General features: G+C 42.8%; 1 protein-coding gene across 1 annotated transcript; it reads left to right on the top strand.

Annotated features, from left to right (window-relative positions):
* The first annotated feature begins 6102 nt into the window (after nucleotides 1-6102).
* On the top strand, nucleotides 6103-11642 carry LOC136048385 (speedy protein A-like). The gene is given in 8 exon segments (XM_065736036.1): nucleotides 6103-6150; nucleotides 7880-8129; nucleotides 8334-8392; nucleotides 8642-8727; nucleotides 9716-9887; nucleotides 10574-10819; nucleotides 10822-10870; nucleotides 11611-11642. Coding segments are annotated over 8 exon segments (942 nt in total).
* The last annotated feature ends 1583 nt before the right edge of the window (nucleotides 11643-13225 follow it).

A 13225-nucleotide genomic window follows, 5' to 3' on the forward strand; every position in this document is an offset into this window, starting at 1 on the left:
GTGATGAAACAAATTCCCCAGATTAAGTTTTGTTTATTTCTATTTTCTGGACAACTTTATCTTCAGATCCCCTGCTGAGCTAGTGACTTCCCATTCATTGTTTTCTACTGGACTTTTAACACGACTGGCGTGTGTCCATCCTTTTTCTGCAGTTCGAACCGCCGTATTAGTGGTTAAGAGTACTAAATAGGGTCCCTCCCAACGGGGTTGTAGAGTGGCTTCATTCCATGATTTTATAAGAACCCAATCTCCTGGTTTAATCTGATGTAGTTTAATATCAAGAGGAGGTCTTTGGGTTATCTGACCTCTTTCCCACAACTCTTGTCTATATTTCATTAATTCACTGATATAGGTATTAATGGTCTTATCCAAGATGTTTGGATGATCATTGGGAACTCCTGCATCGTAAGGCATTCCATATAACATTTCAAAAGGAGATATTCCAATATCGGCCCTAGGTTGTGCCCTAATATTTAACAATGCTAAAGGGATACATTTTATCCATGAGAGTTTAGTTTCTAGTGTCAGTTTTGCCAATTGCTTTTTCAACTCTCCATTCATCCGTTCCACACGCCCCGAACTTTGGGGATGCCAAGGAGTGTGTTCTTCCCACTTTATTCCCAGGGCTTCCGTCAAGTTCTTTATAATTTTAGATGTAAAGTGGGGACCTTGATCAGAGTCAATGACCTCAGTGACCCCGTATCTAGGGATTATTTGTTCTAAAAGGATCTTCGCAACAGTCTGAGCAGTCGCTCTAGAGGTAGGGAAAGCCTCAATGAAATGAGTGAGGTGGTCTATAATAACTAAAATATATTTGTAGCGTCCTACTTTGGGGAGTTCTGTAAAGTCAATTTGGACTCGAGAAAATGGTCTTACCGCTAGGGGTCTTCCACCCATAGGTACCCGTCTTTGTACAGCTCTATTGATCTTTAGGCATGTAGGGCATCCTTGGGTAATTTTCTTTGCTAAGTCGTGGAGACCTATAGCCATATATTTGGTGGCGAAGTGGTCTACCAGACCCTGGCTTCCCCAATGAGTTTGTTTATGTAAGTTAGTTAGGATATTAAAAGCTATCGATTTTGGTAGAACTTCTCTTCCATCTGATAGATACCATTTCCCTTCCTCGCTCTTAGTTACTTCCATTTGAGTAAGTTTCTGTTCTTCCTTAGGAGTGAACACGAGAGGTGCTATTCTCAATTCTATATGTTGTGGTTTATCTTTTGTCAGTACTAATACACGCAACGCAGCTTGTTTAGCCTCTTGGTCTGCCATGTTGTTTCCCCGCGTCTTATAGTCAATTCCTTTTCGATGCCCCCTTACATGTACTACAGCTATTTTAAGCGGTCCTCTTAATGCCTGCAAAACTTCCCTTATTAGTTCCTGATGTACTAAGTCCTTTCCCTGGGAGTTAATTAATCCCCTTTCTTCCCAGATTTTTCCAAAAGTGTGTACTACTCCGTAGCTATATTTAGAATCGGTGTATATTGTTCCTGATTTTCCCTCCAATCTTCTTAAGGCTTGCAGAACCGCATATAGCTCACAGGCCTGTGCCGACCAGGAGGGGCTCAACGGTCCAGATTCCAGTACCTTTAAGGTTCTCCCGTTTATTAGTGCATATCCTGATTTCCTTTTTCCATCTATCACCCTGGAAGACCCGTCTACAAAGATCCTTTCTCCCTCATCTAATTCTTCCTCCTCTAAGTCCGGTCTAATCTTTGTCTGATTCTCAATAGTTTGAAGGCAATTATGTAATAGTTGTGATTCCTTGGGTCTGCCATATAAAACTTGTGCAGGATTTTGTAAATTAGTAGTTTCTAGGGTTAAATTTGGTGCTTCTAGCAAAATACCCTCATATTTCAGTAAACGAGAATCTGAGATCCACTTTTCAGCTTTCTGTTGTAAAACACTCCGGATATTATGGGGGGACAACACCCTTATGTCGCTGTTAAAGGTAATTTTTCTGGCCTCTTCTACCAATAAAGCACATCCTACTATTGCCTGCAGGCAAGTGGGCCATCCCCTACTCACTGGATCTAATAATTTTGAAAAATACCCTATGGGCTTTTTCTTTCCAGCCCATTCCTGAGTCAGAACTCCATATACTGTATCATCGTCTATATTGACAAACAAATAGAAAGGTCTCTTAAGATCAGGGAGACTTAAAACCGGGGCATTGACTAGATCTTCTCACAATGCCTGCCACTTCCCCTCGTCATCTTTACCCCAAGTTATCCTTCCCTCAAGGGTTAACTTTTGATATAAAAATTTTACTTTCTTACTATAGTTCTCAATCCATTGCCTACAATATCCCACTAATCCTAAAATCTGCCTTATTTGTCTTTTACTCTGGGGGGGTGGCAGGGACGATATCCCTCTTATTCTTTCTGGATCTATCTTCTTTTCCCCCTTAGCAATATAGTGACCTAAATATCTGACTTCTTCTTCTACAAACTGTAATTTTGTCTTTGAGACTTTGAGGCCTTTTGACCCTAGAAAATTAAGGAGTTTAACACTTTCTCCCCTAACCTGTTCCTCCTCTTTTCCCGCAATCAACAGATCATCAACATACTGGATAAGAGTGATTTCTGGAGCTGGTTGATATTCTTGCAAAATTTGTTCTAGGGCCTGCCCGAACAGATTTGGGGACTCGGTAAAGCCCTGTGGTAGTACTGTCCACCTCAGCTGCTGTTTTCTCCCTGTGTCCGGGTCTTCCCATTCAAAGGCGAAATAATCCCGGCAAGACTCATCTAGAGGGCAAGCCCAAAATGCATCTTTCAAATCAATTACACTATACCATAGGTTTTCAGGGCTTAACTTACTCAATAAGGTATAAGGATTGGCAACTACAGGAAAGCGAGATATTGTCCTCTTATTTATTTCCCGTAAATCATGTACCAAACGATAGGTACCATTAGGTTTCTTTACCGGCAATATGGGAGTGTTGAATGGGGACATGCAAGGTTCCAGTAACCCCTGCTTTATAAGTCTCTCTATTTCTGGCTTTAGGCCTCTCCTTCCCTCCAATGAAATGGGGTACTGTTTTATTTTTATAGGAATTTCAGGGTCTTTAAGTTTAACTGAAAAAGGAGGTATTTCCAGACGTCCTACACTTTCTATTGTATACCATACTTCAGGGTCAATCCTTTCTTCATCCTCCACCCTTAAAGGGCAAAGTTTAATCTTTATTTCCCTGTTCTTTACTTCCAAGCTTATCCCCAGTTCTATAATTAGATCTCGTCCCAACAAATTGAATTCAGCTTCTGGTACAATTAGAAAATCTCCCAATCCTAATTTAGATTCTGTTTCTATTTTTACATTTTTAACGACCCCTACCTTAAAGGGTTCTCCCTTAGCTCCTACTACTAGGGCTGTTTCTCTGGACAATTTACATCCAGAGGGTAGTTGTTGTATGGTGGATCTCTCAGCCCCCGAGTCCACTAAAAATTCTATTTCTTCTTGTTGGGGACCTATCTTTAATTTTATCAAGGGCTCACGGTGTTTCTGGGTCCCCAAGAAGTAAAGCCCCTGACCTCCCTAATCTTCTTTAAACACCTTTTCATCTTGTATCCTACTTCTACAATTTTTCTTTAGGTGGCCTTTCTTCCCACAGTAGAAACAAATCCGTTCTTCCTTTCTTTCTCTTGCTCCCTCGCTCTTCCCCTGATTAGAGGGAGGCTTTTGTAATGTTCGCCTTTCCTGCTTGTCTAGTTCCCGGCTCTCTCTAACCGCAGCCACCATCATCCTAACTTGCCTCTTCTGGTTCTCATCGTCCCTGCAAACATAAACCTTCTGAGCTTCCCTTAATAATTCATCCATTCCTCTGTCCTGCCAATTCTCAATTTTTTCGAGTTTCTTTCGTATATCGTCCCAGGCCTTGGCCACAAACTGTGTTTTCAACAAAGCTTGTCCTAACGGGGTTTCAGTATCTAACCCTGAGTACATTTGTAAATTCTTTCGTAACCGCTCCAGCCAGTCATTAGGGGATTCTTCTTTCTTCTGTCTTTCATTGAATGCCTTATTGATATTCTGGCCTCTAGGGACTGCTTCCCTAATTCCTTGGATAACTATACTTCGTAAATCTTGCATATGTATCCGGTGATTTGGATTTTGGTGGTCCCATTGGAGCCTTTGTAGGGGCCATTTTACATCTGCCTGGGGTCCCTGGGCATGCTGGGCGTCGCAAACCCTCATTCCTGCAGTCCTAATCATATGTTTTTCTTCAGTTGTAAATAAGATGCCTAGGATGGACTGTAACTCATCCCACATATATGTATTGGGGCCTAGAAATTGGTCTACCCTTTCCGCAACCCCTAATGGATCTTCCAAAAGTTTGCCCATCTCTTTCTTAAATTCCCTAACATCTCCCGAATTTAAAGGTACTGAAATGAACCCCATTTGTGGATTGGGACCCCCCATAGGTACCTCTCGTAATGGATATAGATTCTGTTGACGTGTCCGACTCCTAGTTTGAGGGCCCAAATTAGGGTCCATTTCCTGATTATCTGGATTGTCCTGATTATTTATTTCAGGCTGTGGAGAAGGGGGATCTATCGGCTGCGGTAGGACGTATGGCGGGGGTCCCATAGGGATCTCCTCTTCTCTACGAGACTTCGGTCTCTTAGTCTTTGTATCTATTTCGGACAATTTGAAAATTGAAACTCCCGGTCCCCCTGGGCGTGTGACCCAGATAGCCGCATATTCACTTTCTTCCTGACTAAAGGGAGTCTTAGCGTTTACCCAGAAATTTAGACGCCGCTGTACCCAGTCTTCACTAGATCCATATTTCGGCCACCAGACCTCGGGGCCAATCTTTTGATCTCCCCATACTTCTACACAATAATGAATCATCTTGGCTTTACTCTTATTTCCTGTCCCAGGATAATACCTCCACATTTCTAACATGAATGCTAGAGGAGAATCCTTTGGGACTGGAGGACGTTTCATGGCTACAGGGGCCTTGCTTTTTCCTTGTCCCATCTTCCGGAGTGCCTTCACTCAGCCGTGTATGCATTCCACTCGCTTCCCCTCGTTCGTGGCTCACGCCTTCGCAGGCAATGAGAACCGCACTCGCTTGGGTTAGTCCGAGCTACCGGCCCCCTCTCACACACACACCACTCGTCACACTCCAGGAAACCTGACCCCGACCGAACGGAAAACCCCTGCCAAAACAGCAGTCACTTACGCGTCCCGCGTCTTCGTCCGGACTTCTGTGCACAAAATTTAAGGGGTCGACCGGTCCTTTCTTGCCTTTTTGCTCTTAAATTTTGGATCGTCGGTAGGAGTGAGGCAGGGAATCAAGAGTGGGGCCGCCAGTTCCGGCGGGGCGCCTCCCCAACCCTCAGAACCCGGCCATTATTCCTATCCGAGTCACGGCACCAATTGTTATAAATAGATTCAATGGACTAGGAATCAAAAATTCAACTATTGAATTTTATTAATCAAATTGAGCAAAGAGCAAAGAGGCAATGCAGCGCTGGGCGACAGGGGACTCTGCGTTCCACCGACTGTCGCGACAATTGAACCAATACCCGATCCTTTTATACAGTCCGTCTTCCGTATACGTGTCTTTTTCACTTCTTCATTGTGGTGTACTCTGCGCATGATCCAGTTGTTGCTAGGGGGTCTTCTTCTGCCGCCCGGTGGTCGTATGGGTTGAAGTAAGCAGTCTTCCTTCATATCTTCCTCTTGACCTTGTCTGGTGGTTTTTTCTTTTCTGGTATGTTATTCATATGAACAAATCTCATTGGTTAATTGCATAATCACTAGTCCTTGAGCGTGTTTAGGCTAGCTCCCGGTTTTTGCGCAAGTTTTATGTTTTCGCAAGGTAAGCTTCCTTATAATAGTGTCTATCCTTTGTGGCTTTTTTTTTTTTTTTTGATTGCTTAAACGGAATGTTCATCTACGTTACATGCTAAATCACAAACTACAGTTACTTATTTACAGGTTCCTTCCCTCTTACCGCGAACAAAAAGATTACTTTCTCACAATACTCACAGTCCGATGTTCTCGCCTGGATCTTCGTGCACAAGAATTTAAGGATATTTACTGCAGTTTTTCCAAGGGGGCTCTTTTCCTTGCTTATTGCTTTTCCAAGTTCGTGTGATGCGAAAGGTAGGGAAAGGATCCTTTTCTCCCGAGGCTACCAAAAAGGTAGGGCGCCTCCCCAGGAGTCAGGATGTCCCGCTCGAGTCCAGTCGCATCACGTCGGGGTCACCAATTTGTCATAAACGCACAGAGTCCAATCTGAGTTTTTAGAATATTTTATTATAATCAAAAGGTGAAAAGCAATAAGCAAGCAGCGCTGGGTGTGCCGGGGAGTCTCGCTCCACCAACGACACACCGCAAAGAAAGAAAGAATAAATATTTAAAAGTATAGTTCCTACATATTCATCACATTCCAAACTCTGATTTATAGAGAGGATTACACTTAAGGGTTGATTTTGATGTAAATCTTCAAACCTTGAAGGGGAAGAGCCCCTCACTGGTATTTTGTTAGGAGGGGTAGCGGTAAGCTTAACACAGCTGGTCCAACAGATAAATCAGTAAGGGAGTAGCACCTTTGGCGCCATGTGGTCCTTTTCCAGGGATTAGCTTCCCCAAGCTAAGTACCCCGAAAAAGGGCCACTGGCCCCATCTCTTGGTGCATTCCAGGCTAATCTTCCAAGGTCTGTGTTAGTTTCACCCCTTGGTGTGAGGAATACGCTTTTTGTTACACAAGACTGGTGTTTGAAATGTAGATAAAGTTCTATCCTTCCATGTCTCACAAGGACATTTTACTCCTTTAAGTAACTTTGTATACCAATTGGAATTAATGCCAGTCTGAAGGTATTGTGTCAGCAGCTTTGACTTTTTATCTTTGACACGAATCACCTTTACATGTTTCACAATCCTAATCCTAAAAAACCCAAACAGGAATGCGTCGGCGGCGGGTGTGAAACGCAGTGCTGGCAGGGCATCCCCTGTTCAAAGTGCACTTTTCCTCTCCCACTCACCACAGACCATCTCCTGCTTTTACTTTTCTCAAGGTTCACACAGTGTAGTTTCCTTTGAGCACGGTATCAGCGTGGACAGTGCATAACACAGAGCCCAAAGGGAACACCAGCTAGCTAAACAGAATAGACTACCAAGGACAGCTTACTCTAAAAATACCTATAGTTACAATTATCAGCAGTCCTGTGAAGCCTTCTTCACTGAAAGCAGCATGAACAACATAATTACAGAAGTTTCCCATAGACATCTTGGCAACTTGAGTTACTCAGCTGAAGCAGTTCATGTCCGCTTTGAGTTGTTTGTCTCTTGGCCCAGGAGCATCATGACCTCCTATCAACATCTAATACTTTTCCATGAGTATATAGTCTGTGCTGCAGTGCAAACTGTGCTCGTACATATCACCGTGACCTCCCTGCTCCTGCAGCCATTTCCCAACACTGGGTATGTTCAGCCTTGAGAAAAGAAGATTCAGAGGGGATGTGATCTTTATAAATATCTAAGGAGCAGGAGGCAAAGGGATGAGGCTGAACTCTTCTCAGTGGTGCGTGCTGATAGGAGAAGTGGCCACAAACTGAAGCATGTCTTCTCAGTGCAGTGACGGAGCACTGGCACAGCTGCCCAGAAAGGTGGTTGAGTCTCCTTCTCTGGAGACGATCAAGACCCACCTGGATGCCTACCTGTGCAACCTGGGCTGGGAGCTGCTTGGGGCAGGGAGGTTGGGCTCGATGATCTCTGGACGTCCCTTAAACCCCTACAACTCTGTGATTCTGTGATTATTTTTGTATCAGCAGACAGGCAAGCTGTGCTGAAAATGCTGTCTTTAAACTAAACACAGAGAACTGTCGCTGAATTTGCCCATTCTTCTAGTTAACTTCTTCTTTTTCAACAGCAACCTTTGGTTTCTGCAGTTAATCGTGGCCTGAAGCGTCTCACACCTTCCTCTGCTGAAGACAAACCCAGTCCTCCCAGGTCCCGTCGGTGCAGAAAGCACAACAGATCCAAGAATGGTTCCCACAAGAGACGACGTCGCCGCAGAGGAAGATTTATTACAAGGGCTCCCGATGGTACACAGGGACACCCTGAGAAACCATACTTTGCTGCTCCGCATCAGGAAGTGACAGCATTCCTTAAACTGTTCGGTAGATCGATGCTAGATACCAATTGACTGAATGGTAGAAAGCACTTAAAGTGATGAGTTCGAGAGTGCTGTTGATGTAGATACAAAGAATGATTTCTTAGGTTAAATGTGTTTGATGTTGTTAAATTCCAGCGTGTATTTAATGCTTAAGTTAAAAAACAAAAAAAAGGCTGAACTGAACTGCTGATGAGCATCTTTGTTGCAGATGATGATCTGCTTCAGGACTTCCTGCTCATGGATCGCTGCTGTAAAATTGCAGACAAGGTAAGTGTTTGTAGTCAGTGTAATCTATCTGAGGTGGAAATCTGCTGTTAATCCCTTGGTACTATAATAAGAATACCAGTTGTATTTTTCTTCTAATATTTGAGCTTGGAGAAACTTCAATTTATGCTTTCCCTATTGATGAGACACATGTTGGTGTGGGATAAACATTCGAGAAGTTTTATGTAGTGTGATGTTGAAATAATATATTAATGCATAATAACGAATGTAACATTTTGCGTTTTACAACAGTACCTTCTGGCAATGACATACATTTACTTCAAGAGGGCCAACTTCTCCACCAGTGAGCATACCAGGCTGAATTTCTTTGCTGCTCTGTAAGTATTCTGAAGTTATCTGGTTTTATTAGCATAATTTTTGCATTAGGTTGACCCTTTTTTTTTTAACGCTACTGATGATTCCCATAGACAGTCAGATGTCATAACCAGCCTGTAGATGTTTGAGTTCTATAAGAAGCGAAGAAACGTGATCTTCAGTTTACAACGCTGCAAAACCTACTAGAGAAGTTTCCCACAAGGTGATTTGAGTCAGCAGTAAAAACATCGCTAAGTAATTTCTGAGAATGTCTCTCCTGGATGCTTCCAGAAAATCCTATCCATTGAGACAGCAGTGCAGTGGTGAGCCTGCCTTTATTGAGCCTATAGACTTCTGTATCTGGCCAAGGGTATCTTCCACAGCGACAGATTCAGTACTTTGGTTCATAGTGTCACGGAGCACGGGCGGTCTTTTCCTATAACGCTGCTCTGGTTTGCATGCTAGTGCAGGGGGAAAGGTGGTTGTTCCTTCTGCCATAAGCATCCACAGATGATGGAGGAGGAAGCTGTCTGCCTCCAATGAAAGGAGTCAAAACAGGCCCCGAACAGACAGAGAGGACTAGAAAGGGACAAAGGGTCTCCCTGGGCTGGGTCCAGAGAGAAAACTTGTGTTCTTGCAAGGGAGGAGATTAATGGTAGTAATTTTTTTAGGTATAATTTGTAAGGGGGACTAGATAAAAGTAGGTGAAACCTGTCAGGATGTGTTAGTTCTTACATGCCTATTTATTTAGGAGGCTCTAGGGTAAAGAGTTCCTTTAATAGCTTACCATAAGTTTATATTTATCTATATCTACACATGACACTTTCTGATTAAGTACATATGGTAACCTGGAAAGAAGACTGTTTTGTCAGTAACTTTCTTCCTTGCCACACGAGGGAAAATAACTACTATGTCTTTGAGTATTAGAACTCACATTAATATAATGATCACAGATGTAAAAACACAGATGCAAACACACACACAAAAATGTATATATATATATATTTCAAGGTATCTGGCCCACACAGTAGAAGAAGACGAGGAGGAACCCAAATATGAGATTTTCCCTTGGGCTCTGGGACAGAATTGGAGAGAGCTGTTCCCTGATTTCCTAATGTTAAGAGATCAACTGTGGAGGCGACTTGGCTACCAGGCTCTTGTAAGAAGGCACTGCTGTGAAAAGGTAGGGACAGTTTTAATAGTGCAGATGCTGAAACTACAATGAATACCTGTTAACAGTAGCTTCACACGTATCAAGTTCTTCTCCAAAGTGAGTAGAAAAGACATGGGAAGGAAAAGGTTGAGCTTATCCTCAATCAGTTTTTTTCTTTTGTCTTTAAAATACAATCTCTGAAGTAATGGTTTTAAGGTAAGCTAGAATATTCTGTCATTGGAGATTTAAGGACAGTAATCTTTCTGCTTTATGCAAATAACTGTACCTAAAGCATATTATTGGCTGTTTAACATCATTGTGAAACGGGATGAGATCCTTAAGGGAAAAGCGCAAGGAGCAAGGCAAGAGTGGAGCGTGCTTCACAGCACACCCTGCCAACTTGGTTGTTGTGAGCTTTGTGACTTTGTGAGCCAGAAGATCCATCTACTTTGTGTTTAATAGTAAAGGATGGCATGTGCAGTCCAGCAAACAAAGCGTCAGCTGGTATTGGTGATGCTTTACAGATCCCATTTAAACATCTGATGATAACCGATCCACTTATCCTTGCCTGGGGGAGCAAAACTTCTAGTGAGACTGAGGCAGATAAGATAGCTCTTCTCTAGTCTTAGTTTTCATAGACGAATTGGATCCCTTGTTCTTAGTTGTATGTTTGCCAATTATTTCCATGGCTTCTGATGGAATGGCTTTTCTGACAGGTGATGGCTCTTGCTCCAGGGCATTACTTATGGCAACGAGAGCGTCCTGAACACCACGGAGGAGCCAAGAGAAGTTACAACACAGGCAAATCCCAGCCGCCTCGAGGGCCTGGCCACTCCCCCCTGCCCTGCAGCCTTTGCGGTAAGAAAGGAAGATTTGTACGACTGGGATTATCGTCATCTTCCTCCTCATCTAACAGTACTTTAGAAGTGACCAAGTTGTGTTCATTCCAGGATTTGACGGACGCACCTCCTCCCACAAACGCCTGGTTGACTCTTCGCCTTCTTCTGCCCAAGGTATGCTTTAATACCACAAATATTTTTGAATCAGTTTAGACAACTGAGGCTGTATTTGCCCATTCAACTCCAGTAAGCCCTTTATCCTTGGTGTGATGAGATGATCTGTTTCCTTTAAGTGCAGCTCTGTCATTGAGGTGCGTATGGAGAAGAATATGGGTTTATTGTGAAAACCGTTTCCTGTAATGGGATCTTAACACAGTGAACTACTCTAAGCTGTCTCCAGAGCCTTTGCAGGAGAAGCCTCTGTTACTCAGAGCAGTTGTGTCTACTGGTTTGTTACTGTTGAGAGTGGAACCCTTGAGACACAAAGTTCCTGCCTTAAGGCCTCAGCTCTGCAAGAACACACTGCCATGCTCTTAGTAAACTTACATAATAAAGGTTAGAATTCCAGTTAATTAACCCTCAGGTTGCAGTTAGTGGAGAGCTGTGACTATTTTGACCGTTTGAGTGCATCGTGGCAAAGCTAATAAATACCATTCCGGCACCACTGCTGGAGGCGAACCAAAGCTTTACTTAGCAACAACTGTTTGTTGTTTTTAGAAGTGAGCACAGCTTTATCAAAAGAACAAGTTTGGTGACTTTCGGTTTCCATGAGAGCTGTGCAAACGCTGTTCTTAAAGAAACCAATAGCAATCAGTTGGTATGAAGTCAGAAGCTGTTTCATTTGCATTTCAGAACCCAGACACCTATACCTTATTTTCTTACCATTTTTTTCCTCCTCCTGATTTCTTTCACAGCCTGTCCATATGAAGAAGAGAGAACACCTTGAACGAAGACGCTGAATACCAGCACAAATTACTCTTTCAATATTTAACTTTTATTTTATTATTAATGTAATGGTTTTAGTATAGCAATATAGGAATTAGTATAGTAGTAGGTTTGGTTAGTAATTGGTTTATATATTTGGTATAGTAATAGGTTTGTTTAGTAATTGGTTAGGTTAGTAATTTGTTTGTATATTTGGTATAGCAATAGGTTAAGTGGTAGTATAGGAGTTGTTGTTTTTGAAAATAAAATTTTGAAAATACAACATTTCCAGTGAAGCAGTTTCCAACCATCTCACCTGAGTGAGCATCCTGCCAGCAAGATGGTCCAGCACTGTAAGGCACTGAGCAGTGCGTTTCCACGTTGTCGGGAAACGGTTCTGTGAGAAGTACATCTTTCTGTAATTCTTCCCAACGAGTTGGAGCCCACGCACCCATCAGACTGCAGTTAGCAGTGCACATTTGTGGAGGGATGTCCGCGAGAGGACACAGGACAAGCCATCCAATATGATTGATAAGCACAGTTCCACTTTATTCTACTTCGTGTCTTACAGATACACCTTTTCCTAACATCAGCTAAAGGACGTGTCACAAAGTGATTGGATACAGGCGTTAGCATCACATACATGATTGGTTAATATTGCCCTGAGAAAGCTGCTGAACAAGACAGTGTTCAACACTTTGCTACAACTCATAAGACCCTTATTGATTCTCGTAAGGCCTCCATTGATTCATGAGCTTGCTTAGCTAGCCTTTCTCCAACAATTTCCCCTTTTTTGTTTTGGACAACAAAGGCTCTATCTGTTACAGATTCTGCTACCTGGTACATTATTTTTCGCAAGCAATGTATAATACAGGGTACACATATAACAGCAATTAAGACTACAATTCCAATTGTGATTAAATGCTGAAGCAGAGAGGTTAGCCACGGACCTAACTTTAAGGACTGCAAGCATGTAAAGAGTCCCAGGTCAGATTCGACCTTCAATTTCGCTGTGAGCTGCTGTAGTTTTGACAGCTGTGCGTGTACTGTTTCTGAATGATCCGAGAGATTCATGCAACACATTCCTGCAAAATCTTCACATCTGTGGCCTTGTGCTAATAACAAAAAATCTATCGCAGCACGATTTTTAAGAGTAGCATGACGGACAGAATCGACATCTAGCAGCAGATCTGATATAGCAGTAGAAGTACCATTAGCTTGCTTAGCAAGCCAGCAGCCTAGTTTAGTAAGCGTAGTAAGAGCCTGAGCAGTCTCTATAGCAGGCATAAGGGACCCAAAGAATCTTTGCTCTATGTTCCAAAAATCTAGGTTATCTTTGCAATCAGGTTTGAAAGCATGTATAGATCGCTGTGGCCAAGCATGGTCACGATGCATCTGCAAAATCATTGATGTATTTGGAGACAGCAACGTTAAATGCCCCGGAGTACAAGGCCCTCCCACAAGCCTAAGGGGGATACCTGACCAAGCTCTGTCTCCACAAGTGAGGAATACCCCTGACGGAAGCTGAATTGGATGATTGGATGATTTTGAAATGGTATAACTCGTATAGTTGCACCAGGCAGAGGCATTTCTATAAATGGGAAG

Source organism: Cyrtonyx montezumae, unplaced genomic scaffold (genome assembly GCF_038088225.1).
Source record: "Cyrtonyx montezumae isolate F1298 unplaced genomic scaffold, pur_monq_1.0 scaffold_2, whole genome shotgun sequence".
Lineage (NCBI taxonomy): Eukaryota > Metazoa > Chordata > Aves > Galliformes > Odontophoridae > Cyrtonyx > Cyrtonyx montezumae.